This window comes from Mytilus galloprovincialis, chromosome 12 (assembly GCF_965363235.1).
Source record: "Mytilus galloprovincialis chromosome 12, xbMytGall1.hap1.1, whole genome shotgun sequence".
Classification (NCBI taxonomy): Eukaryota; Metazoa; Mollusca; class Bivalvia; order Mytilida; family Mytilidae; genus Mytilus; species Mytilus galloprovincialis.
Genome location: NC_134849.1, coordinates 30,141,180 through 30,165,419, shown reverse-complemented (window position 1 = coordinate 30,165,419; position 24,240 = coordinate 30,141,180). Strand labels below are relative to the sequence as shown.

Genomic DNA, 24,240 nt, shown 5'->3' with positions numbered 1-24,240 from the left:
ATGTAGAGTAATTTATTTTGACATCAACAAAACTGTATCTCAACAACACTGAAAGACATCCAGGGGACATAATACAAAACAAAATGTTTTCTCATACTTTATTAGAGTAAAATCATGTTTGTTTAAATCATTTTTTTTAAAAACTCTTTAAAAATATAAATTTATCCAATATGTCAGTGTATACAAATTTTGAATTTAGAAATTTTAGGAAGCTTATAAATAAATCTTCCAAAATCTTATACGACCATAACATACATTTTTTTCTAGCTGTTTAAAATATTTCCCTTTTTTTCAATCGTCCAAACATTTATTTGAAATTTAACACGTCTTTAATAGTGCATTTGTTCAGACCCATCAAATGCATTTGTAATACCAAATTATTATCCAAATGTTACCACTTGAACATTTCTAATTCATCTTTCAACTTTTCAAAAAAACCAGTGCATAATTAAAACATTTAAATTCCTTGCACTTTAGAAAATGGAAATTTGAGCCAGATTGGAACAAAGCGCCCATTTTCATGATGCGACAGTCCCAACACATTGATGTGTTAAACTATCATTTTTACCATTGTCCATCGGGTCATGCGGTCATTTTTTACTGTCATGCTTTATCTTGTCTGAGGTCAAAGGGCCACTGGACACTGGTCAAGCCGCTGACCACTGGACAAAGAAATATAATCATCTAAAATAAGATGTTCCATTGATTAGTAAAAAGCTCTTCTTTAAGATGTGCATTCATTGAGGACCTTTTATGGGAGAAATTGCAGCAACCAGGGAGGCACAAAAGGGGATTCTTTCCATCATATTAGAGATTTTTTTCAATAAAAAATATTAAGTTTTTTAATAGAAATCTGAAAGTTATACATTTTTTTTGTGTCTAATCTAAACTTGTTACACCACGCTGAGTAGCCTTTTGATAAACATTTCACAGCTAGGTCTTTCAAGAAGCATTAGATTTGTTCATACTGATTTAATTTTGAAATTCATTGCAATGCATTTAATCATAAAATTAATGAATTCTGCATCTAAAATTAAATATATTTGAAACCATGTTTCAAACTTAATTTTAAAAGTGATGATAATTTTTTTTTTTTTTACAGGGTTTATGAAAAGTTTCAAGGAGGGTATAAGACAGTTTATTTGTGGATTAAATTCAACTATATGTTTCAAAGGTGTTTTCCCTTTCAAGTACTGTTTTCCAGGAAATGGTCAAGGGTTGGACAAAAGTTAGTGAATCATATTTCCTGTCAGTAGCTAAGGGTAGGACACTTTTTCATCCCATTTCCAGGAAGTTCTTATCTTCTTATTTTACATACTAAGTAATTTGTTTTTGCCTGATCTATATCTTTTACATTAAAATCAACAATTTGGGGAAATAAACCCTCACATTTCATATGTCATCAAAATCAAAAAGATCAGAAACTTGATCCGCACCCAAATTTAAAAAGATTGACTTTATATATAAGAACAAAAAGTTTTATCCAACTTTATTTGGCCAAGTTACTATCCTGATTTAAACAACAAAAAAAAAAACACCCATAAAACCCAGATTTTGTCATATTCTTTTCTGGATATTATTGAAATATTACAAACAAGTATGCCACAAGAAATTTGAACTTCTTAATAATATTGAGAATGGAAATTTAGAATGTGTCAAAGAGACAACAACCCGACCAAAGAGCAGAAACAGCTGACTGCCACCAACGAGTCTTCAACACACTAAAAAAATCCAGCACCTTGAGGCAGGCTTCAGTCAGTATCTAGTAACATAACAATACCACACTCCAGCACCTTGAGGCAGGCTTCAGTCAACATCTAGTAACATAACAATACCACACTCCAGCACCTTGAGGCAGGCTTCAGTCAACATCTAGTAACATAACAATACCACACTCCAGCACCTTGAGGCAGGCTTCAGTCAGTATCTAGTAACATAACAATACCACACTCCAGCAATACCTAGTAACAAAAAGTACACTCCTGCAATACCTAGTAAAAATAGCACACTCCAGCATTACCTAGTAAAAGATACAACACTCCAGCAATACCTACCAACAGATACTACTTTAGCAATGCCTAGTAACATATACCTAACTCCAGCAATACCTATTAATAGATACCACACTCCAGCAATACCTAGTAATAGAAACCACACTCCAGCACTACCTAGTACAAGATACCACACTCCAGCAATACCTAGCAACCATACCACACTCCAGCACTACCTAGTAACAAATACCACACTCCAGCAATACCAAGCAACAAAGACCACACTCCAGCAATACATAGCAACAAATACCAAACTCCAGCAATCCCATTGTAACAAATACCACACTTTAGCAATACCTAGTAACAACACTCTAGCAATACCTAGTAACAACACTCTAGTAATACCTAGTAACAACACTCTAGTAATACCTAGTAACAACACTCTAGCAATACCTAGTAACAACACTCTAGCAATACCTAGTAACAACACTCTAGCAATACCTAATAACAACACTCTAGTAATACCTAGTAACAACACTCTAGTAATACCTAGTAACAACACTCTAGCAATACCTAGTAACAACACTCTAGCAATACCTAGTAACAACACTCTAGTAATACCTAGTAACAACACTCTAGTAATACCTAGTAACAACACTCCAGCAATACCTAGTATCAGATACCACTCTCAAGCAATGCCTAGTAACAAATACCACACTTTAGCAATACCTAGTAACAACACTCTAGCAATACCTAGTAACAGATACCACTCTCCAACAATGCCTAGTAACAAATTCCACACTCTAGCAATAATAAGTAACAACACTTTAGCAATATCTAGTAACAGATACCAAACACACTCGAGCAATACCTAGCAACAGATACCACTGTGGTAAAAAAAATCTTGAATGTTTTCCATATCACTCTTACTTTTAATTATTTCAAATTCGTTGGAGAAAACCATTTAAACAGATCTTAATACAATGATATATATATGCATTTACTCTGTTTGTCACAATTTGTAAAAGTAAACCATTATAGGTGAAAGTATGGTCTTGAGCAGAGAGCCTTGCATGGCTCATACCAAACAGCAAGCTATAAAGGGCCCCAAAAATGACTAGTGTAAAACCAAACAAACAGGAAAACAAATATTCTATCTATATAAAAAACATGAAAGCATACCTCAGAATAACAGTATCAAACATTATATCGACTGTCTGTCGCAGCTAACTTAAAATGAGATTTTTGATGAAATTAAAAATTAAATTTGCAGGTTTTATTATAACTCAAAAAGATGACAATATCTCAAATTTTGAGGAAAGTGGGTTGAATTTATGGGATTGAAAGAAGTTATCTGTTTCAGCTGAAGTCACTTGTTTTTAACAAAAAAAAAACAACAAATGTATAAGTGGTCAAAAGTGTTTTTCCATGAAATTTTAACTTTAAATTTCATGCTACTCTTTAGTTCAAAAATTGGTTATGTAATTTAGTCAGTCCAGAATTTTCTAAGCAAGAGATGAAGAGGAAGTCACAAGAGGGTGTGTTGCCCACAAGGAAGAAAACACACGATGAAATTGATGATCTAAAACTTTGTTCAACTCTCCCCTACCCAGTGTAAATATGTAAAAAAAAATCTTTTCTACTTTCTAAAATGAAAACCTCTTGGAGTTTTCTGATTAAACTTGACATCTATTTATTATCACTTCTCTGCTGAAATCATTTTGGTCAACAAGGACAACTAAATTTGTATGCTTAAAGCAAAAGTGTATGTTCAAAAAATTTTGTAAGCAATTTTGTGTTTTTTCCCCTCGAATATTTTAATCTCATAAATGTTAAGAATTATGTATCAATTCTACACACTTAATTCTACACCAATTTGTTTTAGTTTAAGAATCTTTGATCAAATACATCTTTTCTGAGACATTATAGGACACATAGTCAATGAAAAGTTGTATGTAACGTCAACTCAGTCACCACATCAAGGTATTAATACTATAAACATTAAACTGACAGGTAACTTTTTTACTTTCACAAATGTTACACAAATCTAATGAGTTTTTGAAAAGTACAATAAAACATAAAGACTTATAATAAAAACAATGATTATTTAATATTATTAAATAATCATTGTTTTTTATGCAGTAATTATTACTACTAAAAAATTGTTTATATTTTTTTTTTATAAAACCCATAAAATGAATACTTCATAATACAACCAGTCTGATCTAGATTTAAAACTAACTGATGTTACATATTTTTTAGGCCTTCATTATATAATGTTTTATTTTTTACACAGTTAAATTGTCCTGATTTCAATTGTCAAACCTACAAAAAAGAAGATGTGGTATGATTGCCAATGAGACAACTATCCACAAAAAGACCAAAATGACACAGACATTAACAACATAGGTCACTGTACGGCCTTCAACAATGAGCAAAGCCTGTTTGCAAGGTTTTATATGTGTTTGGATCTGATTTTGTTTACAAAAAGAATTTGCATGAGAATATATTCTACATGAAATGAAGACACCCTAAGTACAGTTGCTATTTTTTTTGGTGTTTTTAATTACAAGTAAAGAATGTCTTTTCTAAATTTTTCTAAGTCATCACACATTAAAAGAAGAAATTGTTTAATTATTATTCAGGTATAAGAATATGTATTTAGGAAATGCTTAATTGAAACAACCCTTTTCTCTCAAACAACAATAAAAACAAAAGAAAAACAAAATCATAAAAAAAGAAAAAGAAACAAAAAAGATCAGCCATGACCAAGAGAAAGAAAAAATTATGAAAAATAGAAGCATTTTTAAAATTCAATTTTAGTTGAAATTTTACGTAATCAAAATCTTGTTCCTGATTACAATTAATTGATAATTACTGACATTATAATTATAAATATATATATTAATTATCCCTACCTGCCAATCAGGTTCTGCTCAATATCTGGGTAAATATCTGGCATTTTCTTATCTTTACTGGTCAGTTGAAAACATGTAATGACCATTAACACTGACCAGTGGTGTTGATTAAAAACTTCAAATGACCATTAGCTATACTAGTGACAAAAAACACACTCGTGATCAGAACAGCATCCTTTTTATGTCCACTTAGTTATCAGAATGTAAAAATATCACTGGTCACTTGTCCGTAGCCACATGATACAGAGGTTAAAGGTCATTATAAGCGTGGCAAAATCAACATATACATTACATGCCTACTTAGTTTAAGTGGGCTGTCCTAAGCCACTAGCCATGACTGACATGCGTCCAAAATATTTAACAATTCTTTTTTTCAGCTAAAGATGACCACTGCACTGGTCATCTGCTTGAAAAATGAAATTTTAATAAATCGGTTTTAATGAATACAGTGGTCAAACATAAAAACTGACCATTGGGTCTGATGGTCATCATCAACAACAAAAGGGATAATTAAAGCTGACCCTTTGGCCATTGTCCACCTTTATTTTTAAAAACTGACCATTGAAAAACACCTGCCTGTATGACATGGTAATATAAGCAGGATAAAAGATTGGTCTGACCTGGATGACATTTGGTCACCTTTTACACAACATATGTCCAAAAAAATCCTATTATCTTCAGTCTTTTCATCATTTTAATTTTTATTGCTTCACTGACCCCTGTAAATTTTATGGCTGAACTTTTTCACAGTAAAATGATATTTGATTACAAGGTTTTAGATTTAAAGGGTATAAAAAAGATGAGTTTTTGGGATGGGGTGTAATTTAAAACGGATTTAAACTATGTTTTATGTAATCTATTTTCAATTATATAATATTGTCTGAATTATTTTTTTCTCCAAAAGAATAATGAAAATTTACTTATGAGAAACTGATGAAAGCATTTAAAATAGTTTTAGAATTTCATACACACATATAAGTATAGCTCATTAGTTAAAATAGTACATTTTGTTTGTACTGTTTCAACTTTTATGTATTTGAATTTTATATTCTTTATGTTTGACACTTAACAAACTTCTTGTTACAATTGGATAGGTTATTGAAAAAGAATTTTTATTTTTGCACCAAAACTTTAAATGATAGAATAGAGAATAGAAATGGGGAGTGTGTCAAAGAGACAACAACCCAACCATAGAGCAGATAACATTCAAAGGCCACCAATGTGTTTTCAACAAAGCCAGAAAATCAAGAACCAGGAGGTGGGCCACACATGGCCCATTAATAAAAATGTGTACTAGTTCAGTGAAAATGGACATCATACTAAACTCCAAAACATTTAAATGAACTAAAATTAAAACACATACAAAACTAACATTTACATCTTTCAGGTCCGCCTTTTTTTTTAAAGAGTAGAAAATGTTCGACAAACATAGAGGTCAGTTTTCTAGCAAAAAGACAGACATATAAGGCTTTATTCTTCCTCAAAGTCTATAAAGCAAACAGTTGGTTTTAAGAAAATACTCGCAGCCATTTCATATATCAAGGTTATCACCAATATGAATCCATCAGTCCTGGATTCACAAGGTTCTCACCAATATGAATCCATCACTCCTGGATTCACAAGGTTCTCACCAATATGAATCCATCAGTCCTGGATTCACAAAAATCTGTCTGTAGAGTGAGCTGATCCCCAATGGTTTTTTTCTAGAAAAGTTCTAAAATATAAGTCTGATTACTTTCCTTGCTCTTTATTATAAAGGGGACTTTAATAATAAATTAAAGCACTTGTTTTTCTTCTCACTCATCATGACCAAACATGGATAATTTCTGGACTCTCTTACCAAATTCTTATTTTAACCCTGCGAAATTCAGCAATGCTGATAGTCATTCCTTAATAGCTAGTCAGAGGAACAAATCGTTAACATTATCTAGTTAAGATTGCAAAGAGTTAAAATTCAATCTTTTCAGCCTTTACAATTCTGTTAAGATGCTCTATATACAATGTATAGGCATAGTACTGTATAGAAACTTTCAAAGCATTGTCTTTGGAACACAGTTACATCAAGAGATTTTATTTATTATTTTCAGCACAAAAATAGATCAACATATGCATAAAAAATCACCAAATTTGGTTGAAGAGAAAAGTTTTTAACAAGACAAATTGCGGAAATATTCATACTTTAAATAGATGTCATAAATCTTATTATTTCAATTTCCATGAAACAAAAAAATCCTCACAAGTACTTATTGGAAGTACATGTATTATTTTCAAATCCTGTTAATATAATTGAAAACACTTAAACCTTTAAAAACAAGCAGATTAGAGTTGAATAAAAACACTTGATAAATATGCCCGATATTTGACACCTCATCGGAAAAAGATGTGCTTCAAACAAGACATCAGTTTTTTAAACCACTTAAAATCTGACCTAAATTTAATAAGATATAATTTATTGTAAATACGACAAACATTTTCAGAGATTTTATAACATTGAAAAAGAGAAATTAATCAAATTTCAGAAAGTCAGCTCAAGAATGTTTAAAGTTTAAGTTTTTAGTTATATCTATTTGTTAGTTTGCAAAACTTTGCGTTCCAGTCAGGTTTTATTCAAATTCATCTTTTTTTAGGAAAAAAGGTGGGTATAGAGGTTGATAGACAATTTGAAACAATTGTATTCAGAAACTTACTCACTACTTTGTACATGTAATAACATGATGATTCTTTTATATATCGTTTTAGGGACTGATTTCCATGCTTTGAGGATTTTTTTTTTTTTGAGGATCTACTTCATTTTATTATTTAATCAAAGCTGCAAAACGTATTTTAATTCTTGGTTACCTATAAAGCTAGCTGTTTCAACAACAATCACTATACCAAAGTTATGATTGAATGCACAGCTATCACACCTAGAGCCAAGTAGTTGGGTTTATGCAAGGGTTTCGGGTGAGGTTGAAGAATGAACCCTAATTTCAAAATGACTATTCAAGACTTAAGTATTATAGCCCAACTTCTGTTGAAACAGAGTAAGAGAGTACGCTGCTTAAAAAAAGTGAAATCACGTAAAAAACAGATTTAAGTTGAAGAACTCCACGATTTGATTTGATTTTCTGTGTTTTAATGCCATTATTAAGCACCGCTTTGGTGGGCAGTTTTTATTGGTGGAGGAAGCCAGAGTCCCCGGAGAAAACCACAACATTCGATAGGAAAACTGACAATCCTATAGTCAATTAGATGGAGTCGAGTGTACTCACACGAGTGGGGTTCGAACCCACAACCGTGTGTTGACTGGCTTGTGAATACAGTTATAACTTTAACTTAGACCACTCAGTCACTGAGGCCCCTAAGAACTCAACAAAGGACATTTATATTGTATAACATATATAAAATTATGATGATGATAATGTGTGATAAACAAAATTTTGTTATTATTACACAACTTCTGAAAACCTTCTAGCATCCTTATCAAACTTAGGAAATGGTCAAAAACAATAAGGGGAAGGAAATGACCATAACAATGTCAATGAGACGGCAACAAAAACAAAATAAAAGTACATTGAGCCAAAGAAATGACCCAATATTAGTATCACTTAATTTTGGTCCATGGCCAACTTTTTTACTTGTAAAGAAAAATACAACAGCTGATTCTTTGTCATACAAGAAAAAGATCACCGAATAATCTATATTAAGCAACACTGCTTCAAGTATACCAGGTGAAACATAAATTGAAGTTTTTATTTAGTTGTTTGTAATAACTTACATTTTAGTTATCAATAAAAAGATAAAAGGTCCACTTATTTGGATAAAAAAGGTATATTGTAATCTATTGCACCTGAGAATAAAAATATTATTCACTGAAAAACATATTTACATCATTCAAGGCCCTAAGAAGATATGACAGACTTTATATTTATAGTTCAGATGGCCAGTGGCATTCGAGAAAGGGGATGGGATTCTGGTGGTTGGAACCCCCCCCCCCTCATTTTTTTTTCAATCAATGCAGTTGAATGGGATATATAGATGGACCCCCCCCCCCTTTTCACCTGGGTTGGCAACCACATTTAAAAAAGTCCAAGTAAGATTGTCAACTATCCACCAGAGTCCAGATGTTGTGGTTGTGAGGAAGTATAGGTAACTGTACAACAAGCAAGACCCATACTCCATTATCAGCTTATTATTGGCTATGACATGATAAAATATGAAACTATAAAAAGTTAAAAAAAGATAGGCCTAATTTATACCAAAACTAATAACAAAATCATTTATGGAAGACAGCAAACCAACAAACCACAAGTGAATTACAATCAGAATTGTTACCATGTGACAGCAACCATATGACATGACAAAACCAGAATGCAAGTTTGATTCTACTTCATTCGGTGAGAAAATTACCTTTTAATCGCTGCTTGAAAATCTTCCATGCTGTCAGGACATTTCTTTAAGCCATCATTTAACTGGTTGCTTTCCTCTTTCTGGTCCATCCCCTCAGCATTGTCTTTCTCTTGGCTGTCTGACTTTTGTGAATTATCTCCCTTGACATCATCTCCCATCTGTCCAAATTCTCTCGATTCTCGTCTGTAAGCCTCAATCATCTCTCGCTCTCTGATGTTTTCTTGTCTTTCAAGTATCTGAGGATATATTTGCTTTTCTTGGTTTTGATTTTCGACATGTTGTCTTGGTGAAATAGCTTCTTTTGCTTTTTCGTGGTCATCTGGTTTTTGTGAGTAATCTCCCCTGCTTTCCTCTTCAAATTTTCCAAATTCTCTCGATTCTCGTCTGTAGGCCTCAATCATTTGTCTCTGCAGGATTTTTTCTTGCTCTTGCCTGTCAAATACCTGTGGATAAAGGTTCTTTTCTTGGTTTTGATTTTCAACATGTTGCCTTGGTGATATTGCTGGCTGATTGTAAATTTCTGGATATGGCAGTCTTGGTGTTGTTTTCTCTTGACCGTGTATGTCCAGAAATGGTCTGTGGGCAAATTGGTGGGCATCTTTGATATAACCAACATCTTCAGGAACTGAAATAGAATATTGTCTCGTAATGAAATGCATTCTCCTCAACTGTTAACTTATAAAAATATTTTGCATTTCAATAACAATTTAAAAGGCAAATATTATTGGAAAACTAAATATGATTATGTATGATATGTCACAGAAAAAAAGATCCTTTTAATATCAATTCTGAATGGTAGAGATTTTCTGGAATATTATTACCACTGTATATTTAAATTACAGTTGTTGTTATAAAAGGGTCCTTTCAAAGCTGACTATGTGGCATGAGCTTTGCTCATTGTTGAAGGCCGTATAGTGACCTAAAGTTGTTTTAATTTCTGTGTCATTTGGTCTCTGGTGGAGAGATGTCTCATGGCAATCATACCACATCTTCTTTTTTATATATGGAATATTTTTTTCAGACAGGAACAGATACTATAGCATTATGTTATATAGTATAAATTTTGAGAGAAACTTCAATACTGCAAACATATTATACAATGACAATGCCAATTAATGCTCAACCCTTCATCATCACATAAACTATACTTATATACTATAATAGTTTTTCTAACAGGAACAGATATTTTAGCAATTTGTTTAAAGTAAAATTCCCAGAGGAACTTGTGCAAAGCAAACACATTGTCAATTTAAAACACTAAACCATTAATCAGAACAGAATATTTCAATTTCTAGTGACAATATAAACTATACTTGTATACTATATAAGAATTTCTTACACTAGAACTAGGGGAGATAACTCAAATTTTACTGAATTATATATCTATCTTTGATTTGATTTTCAATAATCCAATTTTTATGTGCAACACATGGTTAAATTGCTTTAGGATGATCAAAGTAATAAAAAACATCTAAAAAATAGAAATATCCCTCAGGTCAATATAATTACACGTTTTGTGTCAGCTTAAGTGAAATACACTACAATATCAATTGGATTCAGATTAATATCAACGCTACTGAAAGCAAATAACTTAAACCTATAATTACTACGAGTCGATAAATATTACAAATTATTGAAAAAAGTTATTTAGATGTCATTTTGTATTAAATGAATTTAATCCATTTCTTTTTTATTTTCTTATTGATGTTAGTTTTCAAATTAGTAAAGATTAACTTCCATTTGTGTCAGTGGCGGTCTAGAAATTTTCTTAAGGGGGGCTCAATGACTGCACAAGAGGCTGCCCAATTTTCAGTCATGCTACAGTGATTCCCTAAATAATCAACCATATTTTTCCAACAAAGAGGGGGGCTGGAGCACCCTGTTCCCTCCTTAATCAGCAACTGATTGTGGTCTTAGTAGTTCATCTACATTAATCCAAAGTCAGTTATTTGTTGATGGAAATCAGAAAAGGAAATACAGGCAGTCAGTCTTTAGCATAACAAGCATCAAATTTTAAATACCAGTAATTTCAAGTGACCTCTCATGTAGTGTCCTCTTGACTTGGACGCTGTGCATCACACAACTGATTTACAACGATAGAAGATGTTTTTTTGTTAGAACTTTAATAGAATAACAAATCAGTGACTTAGTCATGATAACATACGTTTTTAATCATAAATTTGGTAATGAAGTCAAGTAACGCAAAAATGTTTTCAATATAATAACTTTCCTCTGAATGTTTCATAACAAAAATGTTTGTCACATCTTAAAAAACTTTGACCTTTCACAAATAAGTACGTTTTTACCTTTTTGATCAAATTCCATGTGAAAGTTTATAGTCAAAAACTACTTCTTACAGAGTCAAAAATGCTATTTTCTTACTCTTTAAAATTAAAACATCAATTTTCATTAATCCCGTCTTGTATATGAGTAAATATAAACAGTTTATGTGATAAGTAATTATATTTTGTATAAATTTCAAAATTTGAAATAAAGGCACACTATCATTTTGTCAATATTTACTTGAAAAATGTACTTTGTACAAATGACAACGAAAAATCTTCATTTTGTCAATATTTACATGAAAAATGTACTAGGTGAACTTTTTCTTTGTCTAAACAAATAAACATGTTTATATATTCACTATACAAAGATTGCAAGGATTTTTAATGAACGCTATCTCATTCTATCAGTACAAAGTACTGGTCAAGAATACAGTGGTCATCTAATTAATTTTTGTGAGAAAGTCGTAGTGCACTTAGTATGCTTAATGGAAAAACAATAAATGACCCAGTGAAAAAGAATGTTGGAAGGGTCAAGCTGACCATCACCTATTGATAAAGCTATTGATTTTTGTACAACTCATTTCATTATCCAAGCCAAGATTACATGCACAGAGGTTCCCAAGGGGAGCTAACTCATAATTACCAATAATTACTTGGATCAAATTTCTTATTTGTATTATTTTCAATCATTTTAATGATATTTTCACATTTCCGTTGTCATAAATGACAAACAAACATATTTTTCATGACAATTTTAAATTTAAAGTTGATTTATCCCAAATGTACCCCTTCTTGGCAGCACAAAAAAGTGATGATTTACATGGTTAGAGTGACCAGCTGTGAGAATCTTCTTTAAGTAATTTTTATGAGATATTTATCTTCTCTGCCTGGTGTTTTCCATCATATGATAACACAATCACTTTCTCAAGGTTACAATACAACTGGTCAGTTTCTGGTGTAATTTTGTATTGGTCAGTTCTTACTACATCTATGTACTTTAATTCATTGGGTGCAACATTTCCCCAAATCATCTGTTTCATTAATCTTTGTTCTCATATGAAATTACAATCAAACTTTTAAGCTGAAATTTTATTTTTATCTTCATTTAAATTCATGTTATTTATTTTTAAAGTTGTAAGTTCGATTGGGAATTATTTAAAATTCTATATTAAAAATACATGTATAGGGGTCTTCACATTTAAGTTAACAAGATTCAATCAAGGAGACTGTTTAAGGAGGTAGACTTAGGTTAAGGGAAATAACTCTTAAAATCATCAGTACGTTTGTGTCAACCATTTTCATAAATATATTCTAAGCTTCTAGGTTACATAGATTATTTTCAATCTGTTTCAGGTAAATGCTTAAAATTCATTGAGGAAACTTGACTTTTACAAACACATAACTGATTTAAAGAGTTGTCTCCCTGAACAAAGGTCTACCCCCTTAATTAATTTTTTTTTCATTTTATATTCCTGATGCGAACCTTTTTTTCTGGCCATAAAATTCGGAATAAATCTATATCAAGCAATTAAGACTGTATTTGTATTTATATCTGATTCAAACAAACTTCTTATTTTAATTTATCTTTTAACATTACTTCAGTAAAATAAAAATAAAAAAAACGCTTTGATTTCCATTTTGAAAGAATTTTCCTTTTCGTAACATAAGTAATATAAGTATAAATCGTAACATAAGTATAAGTATACATGGTAATGTTTTTAATCATTAACTAATTACATGTCATTTCTTTCCTGATCAGTAATTGATATCACCTCTATACATAAAAACCTCCAATAATCTTTTTTTCTCAGCTTTTTTATTATCCTAATTTGTACTAATAAACATTTAATTTTCTTCTTTTCATGGTTGAGTAGACACAGGAAAACCTAAACCTGTGATAAAATTACATAATTGTAGACCCATTAGCCAGGTGGTGTCCATCTAAATCATACCCTTGGGTGAAAAAAAATTTGTACTGGTCATTTTTTTCCAGAGACTGGACATTTGTGACAGTGGACATTCATTTTAACAATTAGACGTGTGGACAAAAACATAAATTTACCAATAAAGTTGTCGGAATGACGAGAGACTAGTGTGGTTTTTATCTATTAACTGTTTTGAGTTATTGCCCCTGATGATAGTGGGTCTTTTATAGATTTTTCAGTTATGTACATTAATTATTTTACATGACAAATGCTATAAACAATAATTCAAGGTAAACGGACAGAAAGTCACAGGACAAAAAGTCACAGGACATAAAGTCACAAAATTGGTAGGACAAAAAGTCACAGGACAAAAAGTCACAAATATTTATTGACAATTGTTTTAATATATAAGAATATATCTTGAAATATTTACTTTTGAATACATATATTCATATTAAAGTTTAGGAAATGGGTCATTATACTTGAAAAATAAAGATTTATTTAATTTTAATCATGCAAAAGATGTTTTTCTTGGCACCATGAAGCCATTTAAGTGCCAAGTCACTTTGACATTTTGTTTTTTTAACAATTATTTGATAATCTTTGATATTTTTTTGATATATTTTGTTTAAAAAGTTGGTTTATATACAATAGTTTAGAAAAATACAAAAAAAATTTTGTAGAAATAAATGTTTTTTATTCAAAGAAAATAATCAGAAAAAATGAATTGTGACTTTTTGTCCTGTGACTTTTTGTCCGTGACTTTTTGTCTGTGACTTTTTGTCCTGTGACTTTCTGTCCTACATTCTAATTCAACAGTACAGCAATATTTTTGATGGACCAAGAAATTTATCTGGACTGACTGACCTAAAACTTGACACGTTTTTTTCATCTTTTTTTTTGTTAGATATGTTTTGGATAATTTATTATAAATAATTAAATAAGATTTATTTATGAAAAAAAGACACTCATTAAAATTTGATTTTGATTTGTCTTTTTATCTTTTATTTTAGGCTAAATTAACATATCATCATGTCTCTGAATACCTCTGTTTAATCAGATAAAATAAGTCTGGATTTATTTATTTCCCTTGATTAACCAATTTCAGTGCATTGAAGAAAAAAATGTATTTTCATGACTGTTTGAAATTTAGTTTTGCCAAAAGCTGCATTATTTTTTTAGCCTTAAACATTTGTATTTTGTAGAACTTTGGAATTTGTGGTTTACTTTTGCACAGAAAAACTTCCAAAATTTGGTTTCCCACAAATACTAATGAATGCACATTATGCAAATTTAAGATAATTTAAATTATTTTTTGATAAAGTCACATCCCCACCAAGTTGCATGACAAGACATCCAGCCAAATGCCAAAACTGACCATCATGTCCAGCTGAAGGGTCTGACATTTTCTATAAAAAGAAAAACTCAATATGCTCATTTCCCCCATTGTGAAAACTTTTAATTAAATTTTTGATGGACAATATTGCATCACAGCTGACCTCTCAACACCACTGGTCAGTGTAAATGACAGCCTTTGTCCACTTTAGTTGACCATCAATGTTTTATTATAACTCATTAAAATAGCCCTTCATTTTCCAGTAAGTTTTGACAATAAAAATCTCTACTATTGATTTAATTAATGCTGATGGCAAGTGGACGATGAAACTGACCAGTCACATGTAAAAAGGGTGGTCATTTATTATTAATATTTTGTATTTTAATGGACAATTACGTCAATTTCAACTGACAACTGTCACGAAATTGATTTTTGTAACTTTTCAATTAGACATTCAATTATCATCATGCAATGTTACAAAAGCCTTAGATGTGTTTCATCAAAGAATTATTTTATCAAGGAAAAATTTATCTTCCGGCCTTTTAACATTCAATTTGCAAAATACAAAGCTTTTCTAAAAGTTACAGGTGATAATTAAGAAACTATCAGGACGGCCAGGTAATACAAAATCATAAATAATAAAAAAAAAATAAAAAAAAAAAAAAATATATAATTTATGCATAAATTGGAAATTGGAGAACCAAGTTGCAGTAGGTGCACTGCTTGTGCTCCACTAGTGCCACTCAGCTTAATCAATTAATTTTCTACAAGGAATTAAACTGAGAATGGAAATGGGGAAAATATCAAAGAGACAACAACCCGACCAAAGAGCAGATAACAGCCGAAGGCCACCAATGGGTCTCAAATGCAGATACATTATATATATTGTTTTAACCTAAGTTAAATTTTTCAAATGTAATTAAACAATTAGAAAGTACTTTCACTTATGCTTTTTAGTTCATTTGTTTTTCAAATTTGACAGAAAAGAATCAAAGAAATTATGCATTTAGTTACCTATTAACAAAATATTATTTGTGATTGAACAGTGAATTAAAATAAAACATTTCCCTACGATTTAAAGTACGACACGAAATGCTTGTCTTTATTGTTAGCAAGTCAATATTTTTGGTAAAACATATTTTTGTCAGCTATTTTATCAAAATGTATATTAAGCAATCAACAAACAAATTTTGGGGTTAAAATTGTTTAATAACAATGAGTTAATTATCCCTTTGAAGTCATATTCTAAATAAATAAATTAATTTCTCATCACTTCTATATGCCTATTTTCCAATACCCAAATGAGCAATTTAAAATTTTGAAAATCATCCCCATTGGAATTAGATAAAATTGATTACAAAAATAGGAAAGGCCAGTTTCTGACATATTAATATTTTATGGTGGTCAAAATAATGACCACTGACTGGACATTAGGGTTAATTGGTGTTCCAGTGTGAAAGATATGATATGTAAATTGCCCTTGGTAAAAATGTCACCCAAATCGGTGTGACAGTTCACAATTACCTTTTTCAATTTGACACATCGTAAAATACTCTAACTTGTCAGATTTCATGATATATTTCAAAAAAGATTATCACATGTGTTTTTTTTTTAACAAATACACAAAAGAAACTGTTCTGGTTTATGATAGGCCTCATTTTTCTGTTTCAGCTAAATGACAATTTAAAATGCTTAGGCTTTGAAGATGAGATTATACCTGCAAAAAGTGCATACATTTAGTCAGAAATCTGACAGTATGAAATATGAATAAGCAATTTTGTTGTTGCTCAATCTTGCTTTTTCTTTGTTAACTTTTTTTTGGGGGGGAGGGGAGGGGGCTTAGTGTTTTTTGGTTTATTTTTAGTTTTCATGGCATCACTCCTTTGCAATCCCCCCTCAATACGAAAACAGATCAAGACATTATTCCCCCCTTTTTTTTTAAATCAATTTTCTAAATATTTCTGATTCTTTCTCCAAGGATGAAATTGATTACCCTTAAAATATCAACTGAAATTACAAAACATGATTAAAATAGGAAGTCAACAAATAAAGTTGCAAAAGCTTACAATTCGTCAACAAAAAGCTGAGGGACCTTTTCCTTTGTACTTTTAAGATTAATAATGACTAAATCACATTAAATTTAAAATAAGATCTACACTCATCTTTTGAACTATTATAATAGGATTTTTTAGGATTAATATTTTCCATAAATTTATTACCTTCTTAAAATAAAATTTTAAATGTCTAATTGACTGAAATTTTAATGAGATCTTGAAGGGAATTAAGATGGAACGGCTCTTATAACAAATTTATCTATTAGCAATTATCTGTTTCCTTCTTAAAACATTTTATATTCTAAAGTTTTATTTAAAATTCCTCTTGTGTCTTGAAACCTTCCATAAAACATTAATCCACATTAAAATATGGGTTCGTCCAAATACCAAAATGACTTCATGTAGTTGAGAAAAAGGAAATGTTACATAATTTTTCTGATTGACCACTTTTATTATCAATTTTTGTTAGTCTCCTTAAATCTGTTTGTATTTACTGGGAACACTCACCAAAGTTTATCATTTAAATGTCAGTCTGCTTCTTAATTAAAAAAAAAGAAGACCACCTGCCATCTAGTTAACATTTGTAAAACAGGAATGAAAATAGTAAAAAAAGGCAAAATACAAAAAAAAAGCAATCTTGTTCTTAGGTGTAAAGTTTCATTCATATTTTTTTTTAAATAATAAAAAATTGATACTATTAAACTTTTTAGACTTGTGATTTGACTGGCATGACTATTTCATGTAGTGGTTGGTTTGCTGTCAGGTAACATCAGCAGCAATAAAAGTTCTAAAATACATTGGTATACAAAGATTGAATTGTAACCATTGCTGAAGAAATCGTTACATAATAAGCTTTCACACTGTCCTGTAACCTCAGTATCTAACAAAATTCTAAGAAATTTCTGAATACTTAGGCTGAGTCGAATAGATGCTTAATGACCTTGAATAAAAATTAAAGTCATGCAGTTTTGCAACCATTGCAACAATGTACCAAAATTCTAAAAAAAAAACAGAATTCTTAGGATGAATAATTGTTGTCCTTTTACTAATAAATTTGCCAAATGGTTCACCCCTCACTTAATTGCTACTAAACTTATCAAATGTTTCACATCCCCTATTGCTTATAAACTTGCCAAATGCCCCCCCCCCCCACCCCCCCCCCCCCCTTTGCTAATAAACTTGCCAAATGATTCCCATCTTAACCAGTTTAAGACTCACCTCTAAGGAATGACAAACCCACTAACATCTTCTTGTTAAATGTATGGCACCTAAACTCAAGTCTAAACAAGGAATTAGTTTTTCTTCTTTAAAAATCTTTCTCAGTATATACCAATACATCACAAAAACTGTCCAATTTTTTAGCCTTTAGCCCTGGTCAAAACTTCCTAGTGGTGTTTTGGACAATTTTTTATGATGGACAGTTTCGATAATGTACAAAGGTGAAATGTTGGTCAACTAATGTATCTTATAGACGACATCAAAAGTTCAATGTAGGATAAAAAACTTAATTCACATAGTTTTTTCACTGACCCCAACACCCCCCCCCCCCTCTTAACTTAATTTGGGAAAAATTGATTGACCAATAGGGATTTTAGATTAAGAAGACTTGCAGCAATGTTGAACCCCCCCCCCCCCCCCCCCCCCCCCCCACCCAAACTATTTGATTTAAGTTTTTTATCCTACATCGATCATTTGATGTTGTCCCTTATAGAATTCTTATTTAAGCAATATACTCTTTTAGAGTAGTTACCTTTTTGTACTTAAAATGTACTTTAGTTACAATATGGTAAATGTTAAAATCTATAACTGCAAAAATTGAATTTTTGACATTGGTCAACAAAGAAAAAAATTATACCGGTATATATCATTCTTATTCTTCAGACCAAAAGATCAAGGGCAAAGCATGTTTATTAAAATAACTCATTAAGCTTGAAAGTTGAAATGCCAGTTTAGTAAAAAAATTTAGAGCTAATTTCCTAAGGTTTGTAGAGTAAGACTTTAGTTGGCTTGTTTGTATAGACGTTTGCTCAAAATTTCCAAACAATATACATAGACATAGTTACATAGTTAAACTGGTATATACATGTATCATATTATAATTTGATTTGATTTCATACCAAATACAATTGTACAATATACAAACAAAGCAAACAAGCTAACCAAAATCTTACTCTACATGCTTAAGGAAGTTAGCTTTAAAAAGGAGGAACCAATTTATCATCTTTACTTAAATATATTTTGTTGTGTTGAAAATTGAAGAAATTCTTAAAATAACCGATACTTAATTAATTAAAAATTTGGTCTTAGTTGATGACATGGCAAATACACAATGCTGCGTTGTTGCATTCAATGCACATCAAGAGTATACTAGCACATGTATTTTCATGTTTAAGCTCCCAAAGGGTCCCTTAATCTTATTCTTGATGTTCTTTTATAAATTTCAGCCTGTGTATTTCATTTCACACTAAATTAAGACATCTCTACTTGAAACACGTAAATAATCTGATCACACTACATGTAGATGTACTAACAATGGCGTGATCATATTTATCTTGTTACATCTTACATTCAAATTCTCAACTTTTTATCAATGAAAATCTTGTAAAGAAGATGTTATCAATCTACATGTATTGCCTAACAAAAAAAAACCATAACTGTGAAAAATAGATATCGATCATACACTAATATACTTGTTAAAATAGTACATTTGTAACTATATGTAGATGAAAAGATTGCTTTATCTAAATGTTACGTAAAAACTATGTCATTCTTAATATTTTTTTAATGAATTTAATGAAGGTATATAAAATAAAGAGAAGTCTATTAAAAAAGGGGGACATATTTATGAATAGGAGGGAAGTAAAGTAATGTTACAACAGAGACAGAAAACTATCAACACAAATAGATTGCTTTATTTAAATGTTATGTTATAACTATGTCATTCATAATTTTTTTTTAAATGAAGATAACATAAATAGAAGTCTACTAAAAAAGGGGGAGACAACTCTCTGATGAATAGAAGGGAAATCAATTAAATGTCATTTTTAATATTTTAATAATCAATTATTTTAGGTTATTTTATATACCTTCATTAAATTCATAAAAAGAAATGTTTCAACAGAGACAGCAAACTATCAACACACATTACAATTAGAAAAGAAATATTGAGTTCAACATTGGTTTTTCCAAGATAGCTTTCTGTACTTTGTTGTGAATTGATTTATCAGAAACTTGAAACATCTACCATCCAAGCCAGGAATAAATTAAAAACATCTTATTTGTTTGAAGTAAATGATTATTCCATTAGAAAAAAATAACTTTGTGTTGAAAGACCTTCGAAAGCAAAGTCTAAACTTAAGATGTCTCAGTTACAAAACTAGATCTGTCTTTGAAATTGACTGGAGTGACAATATTAAATGTACTTTTTGCAGGAAAAAATGTACGTAAGGAACCTCATCACACACCATGTGTTAGTATTACATTTGTAATTTAAAGAACGTATGAATTTTGATAAACAAAAAGACACACAGTTTTCATAAGCTCTAAGAAAATTGGCATAAATGTCAAAGGTCAAAGCCCTGAAAAAGTGTGACTGCATTGAGAGATATGTGTGAGACCTTACAGAGGTCTGCAATCTTCACACGTTCCACACCTAAATCAATTGAATTTTTAATAAATAAATGTCAAAGAATATCAAGACATCTTCCCAGAATGACAATCACAGCAATTTTGAGATTTCGCAATAGTGACCACATTCTTCAAGAAAATCTAGGCACAGAATCATTAAAAGCAGTTTATTAAAAAAAAAAAAGCCTGAAAGTTTTGCTCAAATAGTTTTAACAAAGAGAAACCTATTTTATCACCAAATCTCACAAGTTGGGTTATGTCCCCCTGTCAATAGTAAAATTTTAAACATTTCAAATGCTCAGTAAGCCTCACTTTTTAACTTTGAAAATTAGAGGGGAAGTAATTTGAACAACACTCAAAGAAACTGAAGAATCTTCAAATCTAAATACAGTTTTCTTCCTGTGGTCATCATTTTAAAAGGGATCAATTTTAATCGGGGAAAAAAATCTGTGTATAGTTATTTGATATAAGTATGGACAACATTTCCTGTATAAAATAGTATAAACTTACTCCTGAGTTTTGTTATTGTGGGTGTTTTAAGAGGTTTCAACAACATTCAAGTGGCATCCTTCAATCCTTAAAATTTTACTTAATTAAAAGTTTTTAGTGGCTTCTAGAATCTATACATGTAGTTCATCCCTGCCACTTGTTTTCACCCCAGTTTCAGCCCTATGACAGATACATGTAACATGATGGATAAACTTTGTCAGCAGGCACTGTTCTCAGAAAGAAAAGACAACAAAACTCAGAAAATTTTGAAATTCTGCTTGTACTTAAGCTTAAATGTTCAAAAAAAATATTAAAAGGCAATGATTAAGAAAAGAAAAAAAATTGAGGGAAAAGTATATTTTAAAGTGAAATATTTGATGTTTTCCCCTTTAACTTTTAAGCTTTCGTGCTACAAAATCATTTTAACAAACTTGTGTGTAAATTGACACTTTAAAACTTGTGATGTAAAATCAAACATAGTTTGTTAAACAGACAGACGTTAAACAATACTTTAACCAAAGGATAAAGTTTTTTAATAGACTATTACATAAAACAACCAACAAAAAAATCTTTGTTTCCCCCTTCTTGTGTCAATACAATCTTTTCAAATTTTTTAGAGGTCTACCATACAACAAAAAATCTCCAAACACAAATTTAACAGTGTCAACATTGAGGAACTTAAGTGTCAAAATTATCCAGATACAATCTAAACAAGCCATTTGATCCAGTTAGCCTTCACAATACAACCATTGATTGATTCAAACAAATTTTATAAAGAGGTGGTCAACACAGGGTGTAGTATTTAGTCTGGACAATGGATGGACAATGGTCAGTTATAGATATCCACTGAGCAGTATAACTGTTAATGTGTCTAAATGTGTTGCTCATTTTTAATGCCAATCGGGTGTGTTTTTCATTCATTCATAACAATATGTTTACATGTATGACTCTTTTTTAAAAATTAAAAGTTATTTTTAAATGATTTTTTTTCATCCAAAAATAAGCATGGATAACTATTTCAGCATTTTTTTTTATGAAAATGTATTTATAGCTGAAGTCAATACATGTACCATTTTCCATTCAAAATGGATAAGTTATTTTTGTAATTACTTAAAAAAAAGTAGCCACACTAATGTTAATTTTCCTTTTATGGGGTATCATGTTTATACATATGTAGAGAGAAATGTATTCTGGTATTTTTAACTAACAATTTCATTCCTTCTATTGGTATCTTTTATACTCATGAAAATTATGCTTTTTCACAAAAACATCAAACCTTAAAACATACATACATATAACATGCTATTTCTTAAAGTAATAAGAATACTAAGTTAAAAGCCCAAGAACCACTTATGAGTTAAACATAAAAAATAAAGAACTTTTGTGTTTTTAGTTCTAAATAAATAAAAAAAACACAAATCAATTATTAAAAGGAGCAAACTTTTTCACAAATTTAAGAGAAACAGAAAAAAAACCTGACGTAACATTTTTTTTTATATTCTTTTTTCAATAAAAAAAGACTTAAATTTTCAATAAAAAACAGCAGAAGTAAGTTAACAAAAAAAAAAACAAATGACATAATTTTAAAGGTAAAATAATAGATTAAAAATAAAGTTTTTTAAAACTACACATTTTCTCATCCTTTAATAGAAACAATTTAACATCCCAATACACAAGTTTCATTCATGAAAAATCAACATGCAATCTAATATATGATTGTCTATTTAAACAGACAACAAACTAATTTAAAACTAAATTCATACCATTACTCTGCAGGTTAAATACTTGACCAGTAGCTTCAACCTCCATCATTGCAAAATACTTTTCATCCACAATAAATTGTCCTAATTGCTTCTTTCTAAATTGTCACACAAAAACAAATTGTTTTTCAACTGACCACTGGTCAAGCTAGTACAATGTCACAACAAACTGACCAGGCATTCCCATTTTTTACACATGTAATAAAACTGAAGTGGAATCCTAAGCCTATGTTTATTTTCGGGTCCTAAATAAAGATATGTAAACAACATCAATGGACAAAAGCTTTTCTACCCTGGAATGAAAAATTAACTGACCATACACTATTACATAATACTATGGACAGGTCCATTTAACCAATAGCCAGAGGGGTGAAGGAGGTAAAAGTTTTCTAATTAATGAATCAATGATTGTGAAATTTACATAGGAAATGTATTGTCAAATCATAGTGCAGCCAATGCTTGATTGACACAAGAAATTGATGCTGCTGCTGCAGGGATTATTAGAAATTGATTTTATAAAGTAAAAGTTTTAATGAAATTGATTGTTTAAATTGAATAATCTTTTTTTCAATTTTTGCTTTTAGAAGTTTTTGCTATAATTTAAGTAATTCATAATTTTTACTATAGATTGATAGATAGCCATTGGTCATAGATGATACTGCTGTTGGAATTATTAGAAATTGATTTTATAGAGCAAAAGGTTTTAATGAAATTGATTGTTTAAATTGAAAAATCTACTTTTTTTTCATTTTTCACTTTTAGAATATTTGCTATAATCATAAATAATTTATATTTTAACCATAGACACATAATACTGTTTTTAGTAAGGATTAGGAAATAGCCATTGGTCATTTCATGAATTAAAAGTTTAAACTTTTTAATAGCTTAAATAGGAAAAACACTTTTGTTAGTATTTTTAAAATTTTATCAAAAAAGAATAAAACTTGTATTCAAATTATCTATAAAGACAAAAGCAAATTTAATTTTGCTTCTTTCTTCTTAAAATTTGCATTTTTAAATCTATTTATTATTAACCTAAATTTAAATCAAATATTAAACTTCAATCAAAATTTTTATCAATGTTACCTTCAAGTAACTTTGTATGCAACAAAACTGATGCTACTGTTCTTTGACACTTAGTTTGTTTCCCTAACAAATTGCAAAAGTTTTAATTCAGAATTAACCAAAAAAATTAAGCTACCGAACTCACTACCTCAATTATAACAATAGTCATTGAGCCTAATATAACTTTATATGGTTGGAGTAACTGTTTAAATGATTATACAAAACTAAGAACTAAATAGTTCTTTAGTTTTTTTAAGTCATTGGGTTGACATCTCAATCATGTTGCACCTTACATCTCTTTTAAAAGAAGGCCAAGTCAGGAGCCTCTGGCCTTTATAATTCTTATATGTTTTTATAATTCGTGTTTATCTGTATGTTTTTGGAGTTTTGTGTGACATCCA

The 24,240-nt window shown here is 30.2% G+C and overlaps 1 protein-coding gene across 3 annotated transcripts in view; it reads right to left on the bottom strand.

Annotated features, from left to right (window-relative positions):
* The window catches only part of LOC143055412 (uncharacterized), a 55,783-nt gene extending 32,727 nt beyond the window's left edge, over positions 1-23,056 (bottom strand). Inside the window, exons 1-2 of one of the 3 annotated variants that reach the window (XM_076228544.1) lie at positions 22,778-23,056; positions 9,299-9,923 (exon numbers count right to left, since the gene is read on the bottom strand). In XM_076228544.1, the coding sequence (XP_076084659.1) occupies positions 9,299-9,923; positions 22,778-22,826 (674 nt within the window). In that variant the 5' untranslated portion in view covers positions 22,827-23,056. Of the gene's footprint in view, positions 1-4,909; positions 5,281-9,298; positions 9,924-18,116; positions 18,186-22,777 lie in introns of those variants that run through there. The other 2 variants (XM_076228545.1, XM_076228547.1) reach the window with 2 other exon arrangements.
* Positions 23,057-24,240: the final 1,184 nt, after the last annotated feature.